This window comes from Oenanthe melanoleuca, chromosome 1 (assembly GCF_029582105.1).
Source record: "Oenanthe melanoleuca isolate GR-GAL-2019-014 chromosome 1, OMel1.0, whole genome shotgun sequence".
Taxonomy (NCBI): Eukaryota; Metazoa; Chordata; class Aves; order Passeriformes; family Muscicapidae; genus Oenanthe; species Oenanthe melanoleuca.
The window spans coordinates 26,281,433-26,305,738 of record NC_079333.1 but is presented as its reverse complement, the minus strand read 5'-3'; the positions used below and the strand labels follow the sequence as shown (position 1 = coordinate 26,305,738).

Genomic DNA, 24,306 nt, shown 5'->3' with positions numbered 1-24,306 from the left:
TCAACACACTTAGTTTTTTATTCTGTTTTTTAATTAGTCTAAAATGTTAAAGGCAATTGGTTTCTTTATGGATGCTTACAGGCTTATTCATTGCATTTTATGACTGAGCTGAAATCATACACAACACATAGCAGTTTTCTATGAAATGTATAGTTTCATTGACTAATTTTGAAGCACTTATTTTCTCAGTGAAATTAAACTCTCTTGTTCAAAAGTTTAATTAATTTTCTTAAACATTATCTTGTTCCTTTTGAGTCATTAAGATATTTTGCAAGTTGTATGCTTCAGCACTGGCAGCTTTATTGCCAGACCCTTATTAGAGATACAGAAAACTGTTGGTAATTGTTTGCTTTTAATTTTCATATTACGTATATTCATACCATGTCTCTAATTGGCTGTCACATCAAGAAATCCTATTGCTACAGTCTGAAAACTTGAATTATTTAAATCTTTTAGAGTAGAAATTGGTATATTTTCCAGTATATAGTGCAGTCTTGCCCAGGATGTATTTTTCAGCCATTATGAATCTGGGCAGACAGGAATATCAATAACAAGAATATTTGCTTTCTTTAAGATTGTAATAACTCTAATATCAGGCTGAGTTTATCAAGGAAGTATTTTCACTTAGTTGCTAGGAATTAAAGCAACTGCCTATGGGAAAAATAAATAAACTTTTAGCTTCAGAGTGTGAGAGAGTATATATTCCTCCTTGGGGAGGCTTTACTTCTCTTTTGTTTCTGGAATCAGTGTGGTGGAAAAGGGAAGACCTGCTCTATGCTTGTGTACGCCCCAATGGTTGGGTTGCTCTGTCAGTAGTGCTGAAGTAGTCTGAAGCTGAGGTCGCCTGCTTTAGTGCAAATTTATCTTAGAAATTATAATTGAGACTTCGGTCCTTTTACATTCCTTTTGCAAGCTGATCCTGCCTCCATTCCCAAGTAGCTACACCAGTAATCAAGCATGTTCTCCACCAGTAGAAATAGGTTCAGTTTCCACTAAGTGATGTCTGTCCAGGGCCCTGCAAAAGACGAATCGGATATGAGACGGGCTGAGACCAATACTATTTCTGGCACTATTTCCATTTGTATTTTATGGTTCTGTCAATTAGTATGATCATCCCATTAGCCACTGGAACCTGTTTTGAGAGTGAAAGCTATTTTATTGCATCTAGTTCTCTAGTCTTTGCACGTAACTAACTATGGATTCCAGCTTTTAATTGCTTAGAAAGACAAGTCTGCTTTCTAGAGTATAAAATAAATTATTTTGATTGCAGGGATGTCTTAACACAGAGACACTTGCTCTTTGTGTGATGTAGAGACAGTTGTCTTCAGTAATGGCCCAAATGCTTTTACTGTACCCAACTTACTGTTTTTCCTCAATCTTGCCAATTCCCTTAGCTTTCTTCAAAATGTAGTTACTGATGATGTCTGCAGGCTGTCCTTGCATAGGAGAGTAAGAGTCTTTATTAGATTCCTGTGTGATTTTGTCACTTGTTTAGGAAACATGAAAACCCTACCTTAATTTAAATGGACTGATGAGCATCTTGCTTTTGGACATGTCATCGGCTGTCTTTTCTGAGGAAAAACAAAATGCTTCCTTCTCAGTCACTGGTTGAGGTAGAAGAGTAGGAATGGTTACATGCACCTATTAGCCCTATTTATATGACTTTCTTGGGAGCAGAGTGGCCTCGGTAAGTTTCCCACTTAGGCTGGTTTCCTTTACTTCATAGCAGCAGCATACATTTTGGTAATGAGAGATCCATTTGAGTAGGCTGGATTTCCTTCAAGTTTTGTTACTCCTTTAGCAAGTCTCTGGGTAAATGCCACGTGTATTGTAAGACACACACTTGTGGCACAGAGTCTTGGAGCACAGGCGGAGGGAGAAAGGATAAGAAGGAAATTCTCTCTCCAGCCTTTTGTCTTCCCCTGGCTTATTCACTGTGAGGGTGCAGAGGAAAGTGAAAACCTTGATGCTGTGCAAGCACTGCTCAGCAATAGTCAAATTCTGGTGTCTTTCTCACACTGGTTCAGTCACACATCCAAACCTCACAGCACCATACAAGCTGCTGTGAAGAAAATTAACTCACTCCCATGCAGACTCAGTATCCCTGCTCAGCTCTCCACTTGGGCCAATGAAAGCCCCTATGGAAGAGTTTTTCAGGAGAGGTAATGAGATTTGTGTGTGGTGTATGCATGTTGAAATAAGGAGGACGTATGGGTGAGATGTTTAATAGTAAGAGTTTCTTTGAATCACCTGCTTGATGATAACCTTTCAGTTTAGTGCATGACATCAGTTTGCTGGTGGAGAGTTTTAATTTGTTGTCTTGTTCCTTATTTAACTTGTCTGTGTCTCATACCTTTAGTCTTTTCTGTTCATAATTGATCTATGCATAGTTGATCTATTCACATATTTTCTCTAGTACCTCACTGCTTGTAGTTTCTTCTGCTTCCACATAATAAATACACTAAACAACCCTGAGCTGATATCAGATATTGTAAATCTCTACACTTTTTCTTATGGTTTAATGAAAATGAGCTATTTATTTTCTTCATATTCCTTTTGTTATGGAGCACTTGACAATGATCTATCTCCCTTGTACTTTGATAGTCTCTTGGGAGACTTTCAAATGGTACTAATAAACCAGTTCTTCAGCTAGTGCTTTGGCATACTGAAAGGATTCTAGATAAGAAGACCATTTTTCTTTTAGAGATGCTGATATTTATACTTAGTCATATGATTTGCTAGAAATTTCAAACTGTAGATTTATGTGGTATCAAGTGAAAGAATTATTTGGCTTATCTCAGGAAACTGTAGTCTACCTAACTACAAATCTGAGTTACCATTTTGCAGTCCTTTGGAATAATACTCTTGCTTAATGAGAGTGTGCATGATTTTCTTAATAGTTCAGCTATTTCACTGTTAAATTCTTTCCATTAGCTCATGATGGATGTTCTGTTTTATTTAGAAGAATGAGCATTGCATTCATTAGGCAAACTTCATTAAATTTGGAGCTCAATCAACTAGAACTATAATTATATGGAGAGGAAACTTCCTAATCTGACGTTTGTTAAACTGAGCCTTTTTGGAATTGGTTATTATCTTATGCAACATGACTAGCTGAGCCTTTGTATTGAATAGAGGCAGGCCCTGGGAGGAATACCTTCAGCTAGCAGAAGTGTTATTTTATATTATAGTTTAATTGTTTTATAGCCTTTTTTTCACCACGAGACATCTGCTCCCTCTGTATGTGGAGCAATAATAGACTGCTTGAGGTGGTAGCAAGAAGTGTATACTTTAAACTGTTATCTCATTATTTAGGGTTACTTTATGGTGCTTCAGATGATACCTTCTGCAGTTTAATTCCAGGAATGTTATCCCCTTGTCCTTTAAGGCAAAATTTATGGGTCTTGATATGGTTGTGAAAGGGAAAAATAGAACATTCTCTATTATGAATGGAAAATTATTTCACTTTGTGACTTTAGATCAATGGTTTCTATCAGCATCAGTAAGGGGAAGTACCACTGCCATTCCTGCTTTACCTATAGCAGTACACGTGACCTTAATGTGGAGTAGTGATTGGAACACTTACTTTTTCTTCCTTCTTTAGTTCTTAGTCAATGCCTTGCTGGAAGTGCAGTACATATTAAGATGAAGACAGCTATTACAATGTCACAGTTTTGGTCAAGCAGTAGATACAGAAGAATTCAGTGCAAGAGCAAATTAAGAATCCTTTCTACATTGCCCTTGAAAAAAGAAGCTGAGAGCAATTAATTAATTTTACTCTGTCCAACGATAATGTAGACCATGAATGTTGTAGTTATCTTGCAGTATGGAGCAGCCAAGCTGTTTATATGTATTGTACTCAGTGTTGCATTATGTTCAGTTCTGCCCTGTACTCTTATAGGTACAAGACTTCTGAGTGTGAATTCTTCATTTTGGACTTTTCTACCTCAGTGCCCCTGAGGAGGGAATTAGCTTGCTTCCTGCTGTCTGATTGACACTAAAGGAAGAAGGCTGGGCAAACAATCTGTTGCAAAATTTTGGCTTGTCATCTCTTGACCTTTTGGAAACGTGTTAAGCTAAAAAGATTTGAAAATGCAAAGATTATTCCTCCAAGTCTTCCTCAAGGGAGAGGTACTCATGTGTAGAAAAAAGAAAAATAACTCAAATTTGGTTGAAATAGCCTGCTTATATGAAAAAAAGCAAAACTAATAATTTATTATAGGTTGGGATGTATACGCTATCCTTAGGAGACTGGAATAAAAAATAGTTGGGCTCTCACATGGAGTCTAGAAACTATAACCATACTGATCTGTGCCTCAGGAACAGGTGCCCATTGCTGCTTAGAGAAGAGGCACATGAGAGTAGAAGGGGCTTTTCTCAGTAATGTTTTGTTAGATATTCATGGTTCTAGCAAAGATAAACATAAAAGGTGAAAGCAAGGAGTGTAAAGGCAGTCACAGGAAGGGCTTGAACAAATCATTAGGGTATGGCCCAGACAAAAATCTCAGAGTGTGAGCCTGTGTGTTTAATTGACTCTTAGGGACAAAAAAATGCTGATCAGGCTGGTTTGATTGGGCTGCATTTGTTTCTGCAGCTGCAAACAGCACCAAAGGATCTGGTGTGAAACGGGTTGTAGGCAGTCCCTTTTGAGGCCACTGGTTTAGGGCTCGCTTTCAACACAGTGATAGCAAATTTCTTGTCTGTATTTGGCACAGTCATTATTGTTCAGTCATTATGGGGTGCACTGGGGAAACTACGAACCCTTTTGATCAGCTCTGGACAGAGCTCTGTTCTGTTCTCTCTGAATTCATCTATTGGATTTGTGAGATGGCAAAAATTATGTGCTTTTTTGTCTCCATGGCCCTTCTTTCATGGCTCTGTGCAGAGAGAACTCAATGAAAAAGGTTGTTCAAGTTTGTGATTTTGAAGATACTTTCTTGAGGTCTGGCAAGTAGGTATTCTTGCCCCCATCGTACTGCTCTCCCGTGTTGTAGACACTGAAATGTAGTTCTGAGATCTAGAAGACTGTGGAAGATTGTACAGTGGTGTCTGAAGTTCTTTGGGGTAGGTGTGGGGAGCTAGGGTGGCAGACAATGACACACCAGTCCATTTCCATTCAATGTGTTCTCTGCATCCCATGCCAGCTGAAGAACACAAGAGCTTACTGATGTGATTACCCACTGTGCTTAAGCTGGAAAGGTTTTACTTTTTGAAACTATTGCAAGAGGAACTTCCAGGATTTCCCAAGATTTATGTATCCCTATTTCTTCAAACACTGTGTATTTGAAAATTTTATCACTGTAGTTTAAATAAAGAAACAGAAATAACTTGGAGCATGTTGTGGAAGCAGTATAACACATTCCAACTTTATGTTAAAAAATACTTTGTCAGCTGGTACTGAAGGTAGTCCTTGTGTCATGGTCTTATTTACATATTTTTGAAGTGATAAATTAGATAACTGTCACATTATGCTTTTGAGAAGACGCTAAGTTAAGTGCAGTACTGTGGCTCTGCTCAAAGCAACCTCCACTTTATCACAAGCCGTGGAATTTGCCATTTGGCTGAAGGCATTAAACCTTACCGTACTTAAGCACCACAGTGAATTCATTTCCTGAGAGTTATAGGTATGGCTGGTGGACAATTTGTCAAAAGATTTGTCTTTAATTAATCTTGCAAAAGGTAGTGTGTCCCAATCTGTACTTGATTTTTCTTAGCAAACACCACCAACTTTAGGCATTCCAAATCTAGTTGAAATTAATTAAAACCAATGCATGGCTGTTCTTTAAAAATTAGTTGATGGTTACTTTGTCATGGATACTGTATTATTTAATTTTTATTATCTGGGGAAAGAAGTCCCTGAAAATGGAATTAAGCTTGCATGTCAGTCATTTAGGTGTGAGAAAGAAACTCAGTGGGGATGATGTCTTCATTCAGTTGCTGTTATGTTTGAGGGGAAAAATATAGCTCTAACCATGTGAAAGTCAGAAATGGATGAATAAAAACTATCAAGCAGGAACACTGTGCTGTAGCGATTCCCAATATGGCTGGAAAACACATTAAAAGAATCCTAAAATTGACTTGTTAGGAAATTGCTAATCAGAGTTATTGCACAGGTTTATAGTTTGGTTACAGGTATAAACAATGAAATTTGGCTGTTTTGTTGGTGCACATGAAAACAGAGAACCCATGATAATTTTTGCTTTCCTCTAGAAACTAAGATCTGTGCCTACTGAGGGCAGCAGCTTGGCTTGGGATGGCCTAGGGAGGCCAGGGCTATCATGGGCCATGGCTCACCACATTGCCTTCCCTTGCACAGACCGATGAGTCACTCATCAATCAGCTCTAAATTGCTACTGTTTCAAGGGAATGGCATTTGAGCTTAAAGCACCATTGATTTTTATTTGGCTTTCAGTGCTGCACTTGAAGTGGTGACAGTTGAGAAATCCATTAGCGCTCACAGCCTGGGTCCCTGCAGACGCTGAGCGCAACATCTTGGGACTGCGGCTTTGGCAGTCCAGCGCTTCCCTGCTCATCAGTCCGTGCTTTTCAACCATTAGGTGGCATCCATAATTGCAAAACTTTGAATATTTCAGAAAGAAATGTTGAGAAATGCAAGGCATTTGTGCAAGTACTGATTGCTTTATCTTGCATATGCATTTTTTTTTCCCCTAATGCTTCTGTCTTAGAATTTCTAGTAGCTTTTTGAAGCTGAATGCCTTTCTGGCCTTTAGTTTTTTGTGGGGTGTTTTTTTTTTTTTTTTGTGTAAAATACAGTTGCTCAAGTTCAAGTTAGGAAAGCAGATGAGAAGGGCTCTTCTTTCAATCTTTAGTTGTTTTTTTTCTCCAGAAGCCAAACCGTACCAGAGGACTGATAGTTTGAAAGAGAAGTGGGAATCCTCTTATGTACCTCATAATTCCTTACTAATTTTGATTATTCTTTGTGCTGATACCTTTGTAGTAACTTTACTACTGCTTGGATTATTTTCTCATTTTTGTGATGTTTAAGAAAAGTAGTGAAATACTCACTTGTAATAGAAACCATTCTTTTTTGCATGTAGGAAACTCACAAATGGGTGCTACCATAGTAGATGCATTGGATACTCTTTATATCATGGGCCTTCACGATGAATTCAGAGAAGGACAAGAATGGATTGACAAAAATCTTGATTTCAGTGTGGTGAGTAGAGCCTGTCCTAATGTTTCTCTAGTTTTTTTTGTGGTGTTTGTCCTGGGGGGAGACAGAAGAGGTCTTTCAGGTGAAACTTAAAGAAACTTACAGATCAAAGTGTCAGATGTAAACTTTAGTAATGTTATAAATTACTCACCACGATTGGGTAGATCAATCAATAAGGCAATTTATTAGTTTGTTGATAAGGAACAGGCAACGGAGTTCTGGGGACATAGGGAGTCTGTTATCTGCCATCACGTCCATCTCACCTTTGGGTCACTGCCCCTTTTATAGGCAGTTTCTTGGTGGGCTGTGACATGTTTACTGTGCTGGGGTACAAGTATGAACAAGCTTGAACATGTTGACTAGGACTCAGGCAGCAGTGGCCACAAGCCCTCACCAGGTGTGGACAAGGCTCGAACATGTTGTCAGGTTACACTCCTAGCAAGCAGGTAACAGCAGGGACAAGTCTGCTCTTGTCCAAGCAAGCCCATGTTTTCCTGATACATAAGAGTTGATACAATTAATGATAATAGTGACAAAATAATAAAAATGCATAAAAACAAACAAAAAAAATCAACAATTTATAACAAAGTGATTTAAACAAATATACTGAAATTAGATTTTCCTGTGTCTCATATCTATGCTTTGGATTTAGTATTTTTTTATGACATGAATCACTGTGTAACATCTCACAGTAACATTCTCTGTGTATCTAACTTTGTTTTAGAAAAAAAAAAGTATAGCCCAAGCCATAAGGTATATCCATATATTGTATTTTCAAAGTGCAAATTATAATTGGCTAATGGAAGTAAGGGGAAGTGTTTTGTGGGAGACAACCAGGCCTCAGAAATTAAGACAGAAAGATGAGGTTTTACTGGCCGATAGTTGTTGCAAATAACTGATCTATGACAGACAATTTCCCCCCAAACTACAGTGTTTAAATTATTTAATAATACAATCTCTTCTTCCATTTCTGAAGAGTTTTGGCATAAAATATGCCACTTGAATTCTTGGGTTTTCCTGCAGACTCTTAATGTATCACAGGAATTTCCCAGTTGGTCCTCAGCATCTGACATTCTTGAGAATTTGGAAGCATTAAATGGAAGAAATAGCTCTATTTTAGTCTTATTGATTAGTGTTCTTAGTACTAATTTTGGGACTGTCACAGATTCTGTGGTGGAATTTGTATTTCAGTCCTTGGATTTGCCCTATGGTTCCAAAAACGATTTTTCATTCAGTAAATGCACATAATGAAATACAGTTGTACATCCCAAATTCAGCAAATGCTTACTGTTGTTTCTATATTTTGACATACTTTTCAAAAATTATTTGTTTGGGCTTTTTGCTTTTGATTTATACCTTGACTGTCTGGCAGACATCTAAGAAATTTTACTATGCTTTTTCAGTTAGTGCCAGATAATTATTCAGTCTAAAACTGAAGATCCTAAATATATCATAGACACTGTAGACATAATGATACCATTATGAGTGTGAACTAAATTGCTTCTGTAACTTTTGTCTGATCTAAGGCAATTTCAATATAAATTTGCAATATTAATCTAGAATTTAGATGGAAGAAATTTACATGACCCTCTGGGGTTCAGTTACATCTTCCTATGTATCAAAAACCATTTCTGAAGGCTGATGAGTTGTCTTGTGTATACACCAAACTTGAGTAATTTCCTTATATGGTTTGGACTTTATAAATAAATACATAGATGTGATCCACTTGGATTTTTCTGCTGGGAAATGGAAATCATTGGTTTCACTTTACACCGTCCCACTGCATGTGTGATTCATGACTTTAATAGGTATTAAGTGGAATCATGCTGCATTGATGTTATTTTTCTTGTATCACCTCTATGTGAAAAGAGAAAGCCTTTTACTAAAAACATTAGAGCTTCCAACTTTTAATCAGTGCTGTTTGAAGAAATCTTTATTCAAGAAATCTTTCTGAAATCTGTAATTACGTGCAAAATGCATTTAGTTTTGATCCAAACTCTGCAGGTGCCATAGAAATGGCACGAAAGGAAAGATGTTCCTGTAAGTGTCATTTCAGCTTTGTGCAGATTGGTGAGTGAACTTGTTCAGTGCACATTGTAGTGACTTTTCTGGATAAAAGGAAGAGTCTTGCCTATCTTGAAATCTCTTAATAAAACTACATTCTGTGTCTAATAGGTTGAAGAGAAGTTTATGGGGGAGACAGATGGAGTGTATGTGGAAAATTAAGTGAACGGGGCACAGAGGGAGTCAGTTGTTAAAACTATCTGGTTCCTCTTAATTTTTTGTGGGTTAAATGAGTCAAAAGATACTGTTGGATTTAACCTAAGGATAATAATGTGGAAGAAGGCAATAAAATGGTTTATTCTCTTGAGATTCTCAGTGGTCCTGCAGTATTACTTGTCGTAATATAAAGGCTATTTTGAGACAAAGATTATGTTTAAATAGAGCTCTGAATTTGAGCTTAGTAATTCAAGTTAAAAATGTGTATTATGGGAATTTTCTAATTTTTATTTTGGTTTATCTTTTAAACCTAGAAGGTTTGGTGTTATGCTGAAGTGTAAGAGAGAAGATGCTGAATTATAGAAATGTGCAGTCCTTGCCTTCTTTCCCACCGGCCCCAAATTACTGTAATTGCACTTTGTGGTGATAAAATGGTTAGAGGGCAGGAGAAAAACTAATTTGATTTTAATAAAATTGGTTGAAGCTATAACTAGAATTGTCATTTGGTGTCACAAAGATGTGCACAAGAATTTCAGTTTAGATCTGGAGACTCTTAACAGTACAGACCTTGCATGTGGGTTGCCTTAGGATATGTAATTTCTTCTTGACAATTTTTTTTCTTTCTTGATTAAGGAGTTGGTTAATTATTTATTAATGCTTTTGTTCTTTTCTAGAATTCTGAGGTGTCTGTTTTTGAGGTCAATATTCGCTTCATCGGTGGTCTTCTAGCAGCATACTACCTTTCAGGACAAGAGGTAAGGAGATTGGAAGGTGTCTGAAATTCAGTGTATTCTAGCAAATGTGGCATGTGGACACTTTTCTAGAATCTTGATTTCTCAGTGGCTTGCAAACTAATTTTGCAGCAGTCAGTTGTCCAAAATGAGCAGATTCTTAAGAGTATGGAATCTTTAAAGTTAGTTTCTGAATAGATCTTGTGCCATTTAGGACTTGGTTACAATTCTGAAAAGCTTCTTTTATCAAGATATTTTCAGAAGATATCCACTCAAATAAGCTTCAGCTTGAAATGTCAAGTGAAATGTCAACCTTCTCATGCCAACAATAACTTGTTTTGATATTCTGTAACTCCATGAAGGTAAAAATAATAGCTTTGTCACTTGTCCTGCAAGTCTGTAGGTTTACTTCATCAAAGTGCTACTCAATCTTACCATTTCTCAGTGACAAGGAGAAATAGCAAGCCAATTTTATACAACTTCTGAAACTTCTGTTAAAAAAGATGTAGAGACATGCTTAGATTGGCAGGATGCAAGTTCCCAACAACTTGCAACAATGGACTTCTATAGTCCAGCAGTCACAGTACTGTGATTCTTACTTAACATACTTTAACAAGAGTAGAGCTTGACCCCCAGCTCTTCCTATGTCTTAGGAGCTACCTGTCTTTAACCTATTGCCTCTGTCTTTGATTCTTTGGTTTGTCCTTTATTTTTCATGACCCTTCTGTAGCCCACTTCCAGACATATTTCATGGTTTAAGGCTATCAGGTGCTCTTAGGTATCTTCTTCCTTTGTTTAGGGAAGCCTAAACATCCATATCAACAAATTCTCAGGGATTTTAAGACTGCAGCCCTGAAAGTAACCAAGAGAAGGCTCATAATTTGTTGTCTCTTAAATCTTTGGCATCTTCCTGGGATCTGTGAATTTCCTCTTTTATGAGTGTCTTCTCTTAGGAAGAAGAGCTCAGTGGCAGAGCAAAAATCCTGTTGATCCATTGAAAGAAATGGGTGGTTTATTGTTCATCCAGTGCTCTTGCTTCACCTTCTTCAAACTAGAACATGTTCCTTGGAGGCATCTACATATGAAAATGAATATGCTGGATTATTTGCATACATTGATACTGTGCTTGTTCACAAGCCCCTTAAAAAGAACTTTTTTGTCCCAGTATGCAGGTGGGTGCAGCCAAGCACTGCCAAAACATATGCTTTTCCTGCACTTGTAAAACAGAGTATTCCTTCTTAAATTTGCTTCTAATCTCTTGATAGAGTCAGAATAAGCTTCTTTGCTTAAATAGCTTTAATTTCTTTCCTTCTTAGAAAGCATCTACCCTTTCTTTCCTAAATGTTGGCTGGGCTGAGTCTTTTGTTTTTAAGATTTTTATGGCATCATTCTCTCTGAAAGACTTCAAACGCTTCATGACTTGTGATGCAAGATTATTCTTGTCAAATGTCCATATGTATAATCTTTATTTTCCTATAAAACTGCTAAAAAAAAGGTGCTCAGACTGCATTTCTTGCAAAATAGTATGGTGGCTAGGATTCCTTTGGGTGTCTGAGAGACTGCTTCATCTGCCAAGCTGGATGGGGTTTCTCCGCAATTTATTGTTGTGGATATGACAAGCAAGGGATTTTGAGGCTCTTCAGCAACCAAGCACAGGAGAGACCTGTGTCTGGGAACTCCTTGGAGTTGGAAACAGGTTGCTCGAGATGTGATTTCCAATCTGGTCATCTCTCTTCCCCAAGAAGGGAACATATTCCTTAGCTCAGGATTGGGGCATGCTTGATTTCTTTATTCACTTCATTCAGACATGTGAGGAGACACTTCCTAGCATTGCTAAGACAGATGAACCTGTTCCCAGCTGTTTAGGTGTTTTGCCTGATCAGGTTGTGAACGTGTCTGTGGACTTAAACCTTTAAGGCAGTCTCTGTCTCCTGGTAGGTATCTTTTCTTTGTTCATCAAGCCATTATTTACTTGATCATATTCACTTACCACACCTTGTTGATATTCCAGTCACCATCTTCTTACCTCCATGCCTCTACTTCTGCAAGATTGTTGCTAGATTAATTTTAGAAGGTTTTCATACTGATTTTCCATACTTTTGTATGTCTTGTTTGATTTATTTAAAGTAAGATCCAGTACAATGAACGGCTACTTTGAATTAATTCAGTTTTTCTCCTTTTTCTCCTTTTAAGCTGTTCTTACTTCATTTTGACTCCTATCACTTAGTGTTGGTAAAGGTTCTGTAGGAACAACCATAAAACAGTGTCCAAGACTCAACATCAGCTGTGGAGCTTTAATCATTTGTAAATGGCCACGTCTGGAGAATTTACAGTCATCGTGGTTTATCTACAGTGACCTTTGTAGGAAGAGGGTAACGGTGCTTGATAGGATTTTATCTGATTGGTTCATAATGGTAGCTATTGACCATAGTTTTCAAGTACAGCTGATTATTAATTTAGATTAAATAGTCATTTTTAATGCTTTTATTGAAGGCATGTTAGTTTTAATAGTTTATTTAGCATGTCTAGTGGCATGACTCTGTGGCTTCCATGCTGTATTTAAACTGTGGTGTTACTGCTATTACTTAGAGGAGCATCAACTGAGATAATGGTTTTAATAATGCTGATTATAGGTAATGGTAGAATTTTAAGTCTTTTGTGTTAAGATTGTGAGTATTGCTGTGTTTTTATCAGTAAGGGTTCCCTCTTACTCACTGCAGTGAATGTGTGAATAATGAAATGTATCTCCCATACAACCAAAAATAAAGTTGCTGTTTTTAGCTAACAGCTCAACCTTTTGCATTTGGGAATTTCTGCTGGACTTTCATGAGTGATGAGGATGTAAACTAAAGCTTGAGAAGGGTGCATTTTAGTGCAAATGTCATGGTTGTCTTGCCTCACTGTACCTTTCTGCTAAAGTAGGGAGACAGAATTGTTTCCATGTCTACCAGGCAGTTCTCCTGACGTGTGAAAGATCACCATCTTTCTCTGTTTTTCCATCTCAGCATGCCTTTTGAATAGAAGATAATCAAGATACAACTACAAACCTTGACACAGTGGAAAATTTTCCCATGCTTTCTATTTCAGTCTTTTGAAGTTGAAACAAAACTGATACCTCTCTGGTGGCAGGGGTTGTAGGTCTGCAGTCTGGAGGACCCTTGTTTAAAACCTCTGCACAGTATGTTTTTTGTGCCTGATTGTGGACAGGCCATCTGGTATCTGGCTAGGTGTATGTTATCAGATATAAGAGTGTGGTTTTTTTGTCTGAGCTCCCACAGCAAAAGGAGGTCTCAATCTGTCATTGATTTTGAAATTCTTTGAGGCAGTGACTTTTCTGCAGGGTCCATTATTGAAGTATATAATTAATATATGCTAGAACAATGGAATATAGAATCATAGAATGGTTTGGGTTGGAAAGGACCTTTAAAGATCATCTAGTACAACCCCCCCCTGCCACAGGCAGAGAAGCTTTAAACAGACATGTTACTCTGACCTGGCCTTGAACACTGCCAGGGATGATGTGTCCACAGCTTCCCTGGGCAGTACAACCTCGTTACCCTCATTGTAACAAATGCCTTCCTAATAGGGCCCTAAGAGGGCTTTGAGCAGCCTGATCTGGTGGAAGGGATCTGTATGGGTTTCTATAGTCAAAAGAGCAGAGTAGTTGTTGGTTCCTGTGAAGTTGTTTATTGTAAAGGCACATCAGTCTCAAAAGGCAAGGAGTCCAAGTCTATAAAGTCTGTGTTAAAGCTTTCTGACATAAAGTCTGGATTAAAGCAGAAGCAGCTCTCTGTGCAAGAGGTAGAAGCTGTGGCCTGGTACAGAGTCTTGAGAGGCAGATGCTCCCTGGCTTTCCTTCTTCTGTTCTTTGCTTCTTGTTCTTCCTCCTCTTCTTCTTTCATGTGGTGGTAGTGATGATGATGGTGGAGGAAGAGAGAGAGCGAGAGAAAGAGCTAGAGAGCTCTCACTCAAGTACACAGATTTTTATTTACAAATTACCCAATGAGCTAAAGCCACAAACCTGAATCATTTCTTCTAAACCTATTAGAATTCTGGTTCTGTAATAAAAAAGTTTACGTATAATTTGCACATACAGCCTATCTGTTCTATCTGAAGAATGTAAGCAATATTCTTACTATATTTTTATCATGTCTAGAACTATGTTTTTGAGCTCTCACTGCAGCTTGTTTTTTACACTAGATTCTAAGGCTTTTGCTCTTTTAAGGCACTTTAAACATATTCTTACTTACTTAAACTTACTTAAAACTCTTATCTCTATTTAATGTATGAGTGACTTAATATACTTTTATTTCTCAAAAGGTTTTTAATTTAACTCCTGCATTCTGTTCTCTCTCTGAGGGACTCAGAGAGGCTTCTGTTTCAGACACTCCAACATCCCTGCCCATGGCAGGGGCTGCAACTAGATGATCTTTAAGAGTCTCTTTCAACCTAAACAGTTTTGTGATAATATCCACTCTAAACCTACCCTCTGTCAGTTTTAAAACAGTTGTCCCTTCTCCTGTCCTTAGAGGCCATAGTAGAAAGTCCTCTTTATTTTTCTTGGAAGCCAGGCTCCCTTTAGGTGCTTGAAGGTGCTATAAGGTCCCTCTGGAGCCTTCTCTTCTCTGGACTGAACAATCTCAACTCTCTTAGCCTGCCTTCAAAGGAGATGTGCTTCAGCCCTCGGATCATTTTTGTGACCATCCTCTGGACCTGCTCCAACAGGTCCACATTCTTCTTTTTTTGGGACCCCAGAGCTGCATACAGTGTTAGGGTCCTCAGTATAAATCGGGGGTTTAGTACATTTCTTTTGAAATTATACTGCCAAACTAAAAAAAGAGGAGGTTGGACCAGATAATCCCCTGCGGTCCCTTCCAACCTGACCAATTCTGTGAAAGAAAACGGGGCTCAATAAAAAATGAAGGAAAAAAACATGATGTCTCATGGGAGTGCTGTGTCTCATAAAATAATAGAATTATCTAGGTTGGAAAAGACCTTGACAATAGGGTTCAGGCTCTCCAGGCAGACTCCCTTGTATTTTATTGTATGCCAGAGATTTCTTCCCAGTTCCAGTAAGCAGTCAGTGCAAAGTGTTCACTCGTTGTTCTTTATTAAATTGTGTGCTAATAGGTATAATCTCTATGTACCTAAATAGCTGAATAAGAAATGCAAAATTCATTGTGCCTGTATTCAATAAGAAACCCCTAATCAAGTATTTTTGAGGTATAGGGTTTATAAGAGTTACTTAGTAGAATTGTGAGTGACTGGGAGACATACTGTGAAAACTAGACACTCCTATTTTCTACCCCAGGTTATGATAGAATGGATAACATGTTCATATTTTACATTTTCATCAAGTAGGATTGTAGTTAAAGTGTGCAAACTGCGAGTTTTTCACCTTCTGATTTCTGAGGCACCACTGTACTGCTTCTTTTGCATCTGTCAAACTGAGTTAATAGTCCAAAATAACATATTGATGGTAAAATATATAATGGCTTCTTATCTAAATTGAGCCAGACTGTTTCTCAGTAATCCCTGCAGCAATCCTTTAATTTCTATAAGAACTACATACAGTCTTCATTATGCTTGTGGGGTGAGGGACAACACTATGATACAGCTGATAATGTAACAGAAATAAGTGGAAAATAAATTTTCCATATGCCTAGTTTGGAGTAAACATTGGGTATGGCATCTTAGTATGAAAACCAGCCTTATATGATTTTAAAAACAAACAAACAAAAAACCATCAATAAAATCCCAAACCGAAACAACAAAAAGAACAACTTTTTTCTTTTCATGTGGCTGCATTAAGAGATTTTCTTTCTTTTGTGCATCATACTGGCACAAATATAATTTTTGTCTTTAGTTGTGAACCCATGTGGTTTTTTATAGTTTTCATTGACGCTTAGTGAGGCACTGTTTAGCATTTTCCCCAGAACAGCAGGCTTCTTTGTTTATTCCAAGTTAATTCCCTAGACCTGCTGTATAAGAATGTTTTGTGTTCTTTATGATTTTCTTTAACTTAGTATCCAGCATTAATAAAATTAAATACCTTGATATCACTCTATTGTATGTAACAGCATCAGGACAGAAATGCTTAATGAAGGAGTATCATGTTTGCAAGGAGATTAGAGCAAGATAAAGCTACTTGTATTTCAGAAAAAAAAAAGTGTTATTGCAAGTTGTAGTCTCCTAAAGTCATTTTCCAGGGAGGTTACCTGGAAATTAACCCATAGTGTATGGGTTTCTGAGGATGTGCCTCTGGAATTCTTTGATCTCCTGTGGTGTCTTATCTAGTTCTGCAGTTCAAGGTCTTATTCAAGATCAGTCATGTTTGGTGCTTAGTTTTTCTCTGGGTAACATGGGGCTTTTCTCTTCAGTATGGATGTTGGTATTGGTAAATTCTTTTTTTCAACACAAAATTATCTAATTGATCTTTATTTGGTATATGATTGATTATATGTTCTTCCACTTCTTTCAGTTACACCTGTGGATCTGGGTCTTTTTGGGCATCAGGGTAGCCTGATACTGATTTCTGAGGGAGGATAGGAGCACTGCTTTGTAAAATCACTGCCTCTCCACAACACTTTCAGCTCCTGGTGCAAAAGAGCAACAAGCAGGCAAGCAGTAAGAGTGAATGGCACAAAGCAGAAATAAGTTGGCTGATCTCTCTGTGTTCATGCTGAAAGAACGAAGCTTGCCAACAGACCACAGTGATAAGCTGCAGGAGAATTTACAAAATAGATCCATGATGATTGTGTCTGAATGTAGCATTTGTGAGAGCAGGCTACCAGGAGACCAGGAGTTACGGTGTCCTCAAGGACTAAAACAGTGAAAGGTCTGTTGCAAGCTGATGTAGGATATCACACTGGAATCTTCAACAGAAGTTGTTTTTTTTTTTGTGGTGTGCTTCATCAAGTGGTCCAAGAGTTGTAATTTCTGCTATGCTCTCCCCAGACCTGGCTAGTGGAGGAGCAATCAGTATGAGGAAGACTTTACATATGACAATGCCAGAAGAAACCAGCTTTGATCCTTCAGTATTGGATGATTCTTCAATATTGAGCTCATAAAGGCCCATGGAGATTCCTAGATCATTTTGCAGGATCCATTGTTCCTCATTTCTGAAACCCATCCAAAAGACAGCAGTGAAGATACTGAACCCTGCTATGAGCAATATTTTCACTTCCAAGTCTTTATGATCACAGTGCAAATGAACTTTCTGCACTCCAAATGGGAATTTGTTCAAGGAGGGAGGGACAGATGTCTGTAGAGCCCAAGTGTTGCGTACACACAGAATCATCCTGTAATTAAACACAGGGAGTTATCATTGGAGCAATAAAGCCTAAGATAAAGAGTAATCTTGTACCAGAGATTATTGCTCTGTGTTCAAAATCCGATTTTTTTTACAGTTGTATTTGATGAATTGCTGTCACTGCTCCTCTATGGCTCCTGCCCAACAGCCTCCAGCATTGATGATACCAGCTGTTAGAATGAACGTGATTGCCTGCCAAATGTCTGTCCAACTTCTTGAAAAATAGATAAAGCCCAATTTTTTGAGAAAGTATACAAAAATACTAATCTCTTCACAGTGATCCCAGTCACAGGAGTGTCTGCTGTCTCTGAATACTGTGACATCTTCCCTAAAGGTTAATAATCCTTGAGTACTACTTCTTCTCAATGCTGTGGGACCACTTCTTTATTTAAAAAATATCTTTCCAGAGTGGCTTGGCATACTAACTTTGTATACTGCAAGCCCTAGCCAAGCATAAAAGGGCCCCATCCACTGATACTTACAGAGTTATCAGCATCTCCCAAAGAGGGGAGGGAGTCTTTTACCTTCTATATATTAAATCTGTCCCTTCTCCATGGCTACAGCCCAGCCCAGGTCTGTGACACTGCATAGCTAACTATAGCTAGCTGTAGTGGCAAGCCCTCATGACCATGGACCCCTTCTGGGGCTTGGCATCGCCTGTGGGAGTTGGTAAACTCCCTCAAATAGCTTTCAGCCTGAGTTAAGGATTTTGGTATTTCCCCTGTTTGTTTCCAACATGCATAGTTTTCTGTTTTCCCATAATATATGTTAGGATATGTGTTAAGTGAGATGCTGTTTATATGGAGAGCAGGAAATAAAGTCCTCTAACACTGAAAGGGAATACCTGGAGCAAACATACCCAGGCACTTGCTGGAGGTATGTCTCCAAGCAGGAGAAGGCAGGATATAAAATGCATGTCATCATCAAGAGGCTGAGGAAGTGTGGTTAACTGAGCATAAGAGAGTCAGAGGAGCGTGATGTTACATGGATCTGTTTTGTTTCACTGCAGACTTACTTTCAGGTACCTAGATTTTATTCAAATCAATATGGATCCTTTAAATGTGTGGATTTCCCCTGCCTTTCTGAACATTGACAAAGAAATAGTGAGCAAACATGTAAATAGATCCTTACACATCTATACAGACAAAAAAAATTCTTTAATGGTCGTTTCAGTGAGTAAGCCTATTTAATTTTTTGAATCCTTAAGAAATTATTGCTTGTTTTGGTGTGCTTACTCTGTGATTTTTTTTTTTTAGAAATTGTATCACAGGCTCTAGAATGCATCTGCCAAGCTGGTTGTTTTGAGCTAGGGCTTTCCCCAAAGCAGTGTGTGTGCTGACTAATATCGTGCTACCAGCACTCCTCTGTTCCATGTCTGAGATGGTCACTACATTCCAGGATGCTTGGGAAGTAGTGCTTTGTTCTGCAAATACATGAAATGCAACTTCAGCCAGAGAAAAAAGAGAAAAGCTAGTTAGTCATCACCCATATGTACTGTGCTGGAGAGTTGGCAGGTGTATGTGTGTGTAATGCCTGTTTTTATGAGCACCCAGGGTGAACTTCCTGTTCTCAATCTTTTCTGTGGAATTGTACTGGATGTATGTCCCATTAATGTTCATGAAGGTTTACAGTGTTGTGAGAGTATGTGTTGTCATGCTCATTTCAGGCATTAGTAATTGCAGAGTGAATAGACTTGAGGATAAAAAATTCTGGAGATGGTTATGTGGATTTGGAGTGTTTCAGTGATCGAGAGAGTATGATGCTACCTTTTCTCAGCAATTAGCACTCTAAGTGCCTTTGGCCCTCAGAGATTAGAGTCCTTAATGCTTCTGACAATTCACCACATTTTCTGAAGCAAGAAGAACCAGAAAAAGGAATGCGACAATAATCTCTTAAAACTTGGATTTAACTCTTCTGACTAGTATCTGATAGAAAGTCTGTAACAAAACCAAACATTGAGCCCCATGACTTTGGAATTGTTCCCCACAAAAGTTCATCTGCAGCTGTTTGCAGCAGAATTTGAAGGTGATTCCAGTTCTTGCATGTGTTCTGGTTTGTAGGAATTGCTTTGCCGAGAGCTCCTTTGTTAGCAGTCCATAAGAGATTTGTAGGGTATGCAGTGGTGACCCCATCTTGCCTTTAGAGTAACTGAGCGTTCTCTGGTACAAGCAGCATTTTTCTGAGGACAGAGTGCACAAATGACCCATTGACTGCTTGCTTTTTTTCATGAAGTGAAGCTTCACAAATCATTAAAACTTGTGGCATGACTGGCGGCTGGAAATAAAATATTCCTGCTAGCAGTTTTGCGTGGAATGACAAAAGCCCAGAGATGGATAGAGGGTTGCTTGTTGCACAGTGTACACCGCTGTGCTTGAGGAACAGCGTCAAGTAAGGAAAACAAAGTGAATATTATTCTAATGTCTCTTGTGTGATAGCAGCAGGAGGACACTTACACCATTATAACAAAGTGTTCTTGTCTGCTGCTGATTTATTAATACAATAGAAAGGGTAGCTTACTGTTTTATTTTTGTTGAACAAAGTTATTTACGGTATGTGCAATAGAAACAAAAAATACTAATACTGTGTTTACTTTTGCCAGCTTTAGATATAAAGCAGTTAATTTACATGACTGTCTTTTTCATCCTTTTAAACACCATCAAAATGACATATCTTTCTGGGCAAAATAGTAATATCATTTGTGTGGATAAATCCAGCCTCAAATCTCATTTAAAGTGGAGCACGAGGGATGTTAAGTACCTGATACTCTATTAACACATAATCAAACTAATTCTTTCCAGGAATCTGGCAGGCAGCATCTCCTCTGTTCAGGAAAACTCATTAGTCAGATTATGTTGTATATGTCAATGGATATCCCCAACAACCAACTGAAATATATAACATATAGGTCTTCGATAAGTAAGACAATATTGTGTGTGCTGTATTTCACAGAGTTCTTAGATGAACTGATATAATTACCTAAATTAAAACTTTAAGACTTATCTAAATTAAGTTTTCAAACTCAGAAAAGTTAACAGCATTGTGTACATCCTGTTCAATGAAGATGAGATTTGAGCTTGTTGCCAGGGGATGAGCTGCTTATTCATAGGTAGTTGTAACAGGTCACTGGTCTCTTAACAGGACACAGCCTGAAAAAAGCCTTCTATTTTTCTTTGACTTTTAAAGCATCCTCTCATATTGGGTGCTGTCACTGCTCGCTGCAGTGCAGATTGCAATGCTTGTGCAATTTCTGTTTACCAGGCTTGTTGTAAACATTTTCTTCACTGGCAAAGGACACTTAGCCCAGTTTTTTGCTCCACCTTGGTGCTGCACAACACCTAAAGCAGAGAAAAATGACTTCATTGCAAATTTGTTTCTTCCACTCTGATTGGAAATAGGTTTTTTCCTGTTAGTGCAATATACTTTAAACTGGGAAATAAAGGACAATCTCTTTTAGCACTAGAAAATACAGTCTCTGTGCAGTGATAGCTACTCTTAAAACTCATTCATTGACCATGTTCCTGTGGATGGCTGGAAAAAACTAAGAAGGAATAGCTAATTTACTACTATTCTTCAGGTGTCATGCATCTCCTCTTGACCAGGTCTGTTAGTTTTTATGTCCCTCTTCAGTAGTTTAAGAAACATATTGATGTTGATGGGCACTAGTGATAGCAAGCACAGATCCTTCCCGTTGTTTTTCCTGACATTCGTTTATTGCCATTACTCTTGACACTAGTAAGACATTAGTTTCTACCATGGAGTTTTCCTGTTCTTTCCTCCTAAGGGTTTTCACGCTTTATCTGATCCAGAAAGGGTGTATGGCTTTGTTTTTTGTCAACTGAAAACACAGTTCTTCCAGCAGGATTTTTTTCACTTTGAAACAGAACTAAAATACAATTCTGGACATGATACTGCTTTAAAATCAAGTATCTTTGGCTGTCTTTGCCTTTTGGAACTTGTTCTCATTCAGTACTAACGCTCATGTTTTTGTCTTGAAAAGGAATTTGCGTGCTAGATGAGAGCAGATATGGTGAGAGAAAAATAAATGCCAGGAATGCTACCATAACTGCTAAGCAAACCCACTAGAGTCTAGGAAAAATATTAACAAAAAAAATGCTGCCTCTAATGATGTGTGTACCTACCACATGAGAAAGATGGTGAACTTATCTGTAAGGAATCCAGAGGATCCTGTCTGTAGTAATATTCTGTTACCATTTATGAATTGGATAATCAAGAAACAAATTTTTAAAGGAATGACCAAAAGTTCTGTAGCCTTCCAATTCAGCATATTCTGTGATTCTGTGATTTATTTTTTTTTTTAATTCAAAACATGAGATTGAAGATAAGTGGCTGTATCAAAATAATGCAACTATGAGCATTTTAAGAAAAGGTCTTTTAAGGTGATCTGGGTAATTGTGAGACAGATAGTTCTGATTTCACTTCCTTCTCCCCATCCCAGAAATGTACATAAGGGAAAATAAGAGATTATCAGTACAGTAGTGACTTGATAATATAAGTCTTAACTTAAGAATTTGTATCTGACTGTAGGTTTGCTCTTGATGAGATGGCAGATAAGTAGAAAACTCCTGAGAAATTTAATTGAACATTCAATAGGCCTGTGTAAATTAAATCCATTTTAGTGTTGCCATTTTGGTTAATGCCATTTTAGTGTCAGTGCAGACTGGAAGTTACAAGAAAAATGAACGACCCAGGTTGAACAGACTAACATGGGGACAGAAAAATTGATTGTGTTTTGAGTAGTTGTGGCTTTGGAAGAGTGTGTGAAACTCAAAACAGGCAAGCTGCTCAACTTGAACCTCTGGTATGAAATCTTGTGGCAAAAGACCTAGGAGCATTTGGTTTTATAAATAGGAACTTCAAATATGAGGAGGAATTTATTTCTGTTGAAATCATTAATAAGACTTACAAGACCGCCTTTAGTATGCTGCAAGCTTCCCAGTAAATTTGTTCTTAGAAGGATTTGTAGGAGCAGTAGAAAGTTGTGAAAAGTTAGGGGACTGGTAGTTGTGCCTCCTGACACATGAATAGTCAGGATATGGTACAGGATGCAGTCCAGATATCTCTCTGAAAGGATTCTTACTGCTTAAGTACTGCTTATTGATGTAATTATAAAGGTATCTTGACACTCCTTATTTTTTGCAGATGATCAGATTGTTGCTCCTGAACATTTTTAATTTTAGTTTGTGTGACATAAAAGAACAACATTTTTATCTTATAGTTCTGATCCTGAGAACTATAAATTATGCTGCAGGAGTCTGGATATTTATCTCACCATTTTGTCAAAACAAATGTCTAGTTTTAAAGTGCCTTGCAAAATTTATGCAACTATGAAGATTCAGTGCTTACTAATTCATTGCTCATAGGTTTTGTTTGCCAACTATTTTCTGTCAGAACTCAGTCCACATATATATGTGTATATATATATATATATATATATATACAGTAGATAAGCAACATATCTGTTGATTGGGGAAAAACAAGGCAGTTCATTAAAAAACCAACAAAACCAAAAAACAATAACCAAACACTATTTACGTTAATCAGGAGCAATGTGATGTGCTTTGCATCTGTCATCCTGTCAGGGATATGTTTTTGAAGATGTAAAAGCTGTATAATTTTTACTTGTTTTTTTTTCCCCCCTAGACTGTGATTTTTGTATTGTAACCTGTCACATTATACCAGTGGGAGAGGGGAGGCTGTGTGTATAATGACTGCACACAGTGTAAACAATATGTAATTTAATCTCTGTTTAACTTTTCTTTGTAAAGGCAAATACAGTCTAAAAGGGACTGAGTCATTTCTGGCAAAGACTAAAGGGGAAATCAAGATGAAATTTAAAATGGAAAGCTTGGCAGCACATTCAAGAGAAATGGGAGATAGAGGAATAGCTGAGAAAGACAGTTGAAATTGAGACAATCTAAGCACAGAGCTGAAAGACAAAAAAAGAAATATATATGGGAAATATATTTCATAGCAAAAATATATAGAAAAATATATGAGAAATAAAGGAGGTACTTGTCATGAGTGGAGAAGGTTCTAGGAAAAGATGTTACCAAAAAGAAAACCAATGTCAAGAGACGTTCATAATCACAGGAAGTAGATAACTTGTATTGCACAAAAATAATGCTGATAGAACTTGTTAGCATGATACAAACAGCTTAATTATGTGACTTCAGAACCATTTCTTAAGGTTTCTAACACAGATTTTTCTTCTTAAAAACCACAGAGCGACTGGATCATCAGTTTGGTTGTGAACTTAAGGCACATAATGCAGTCTGTAACTCAACTCAATAGAACAGCTGGTAGTACCAAAATACCAAAGATCATTGATTGATAGAAAAAAACTCAGAAAAACAAAAAACAACACCCCCAAGATTCACTGATACCATTTGCTTTGCCTGGATGTGTTTGGCTATGAAGGCATGTTGAAAGACTGATATATTGGAGTCAATTCTAGTTCCTAGGAATATGTTTTGGGGAGAGGAAGTGTTTTTCCTCTGGCAGATTCCCCAAGATGTTTCTCATAATCCTGTTCCTTACAGCTGTACTTTTGGCAGTCCATCTGTTTTATGTCTTACCTTTTTTAGATCTCCATTTGTTCCTTGTCCTTCTTCTTGTTGCTTTTGTTTCTTCCCTTCATTGTCTATTTATGCTCCTTTCTTTTACCAGTTTCTCACTGACGCTTCACCTTGTAGGAGGTGGGGGACTGGAAGCCCTGTCCTTTACCACTTCTGATTCCCCACTGGCAAAGCTCCATGCTGATCTTCTGTCCCACGATGGCTCTTTTCTTCAATTTCCTGATGGCCATTCAGATTCATTCTTCTCCTTTCTCTTTCTCCTTTCCCTTTTTC

At 37.7% G+C, this 24,306-nt stretch overlaps 1 protein-coding gene across 1 annotated transcript in view; it reads left to right on the top strand.

The window, feature by feature from the left end:
• Window positions 1-24,306, top strand: part of MAN1A2 (mannosidase alpha class 1A member 2) — a 135,275-nt gene that overhangs the window by 53,509 nt on the left and 57,460 nt on the right. Inside the window, exons 4-5 of the mRNA XM_056514231.1 lie at window positions 7,059-7,177; window positions 10,069-10,149. Coding sequence (XP_056370206.1) covers window positions 7,059-7,177; window positions 10,069-10,149 — 200 coding nt within the window. The remainder of the gene's footprint in view (window positions 1-7,058; window positions 7,178-10,068; window positions 10,150-24,306) is intronic.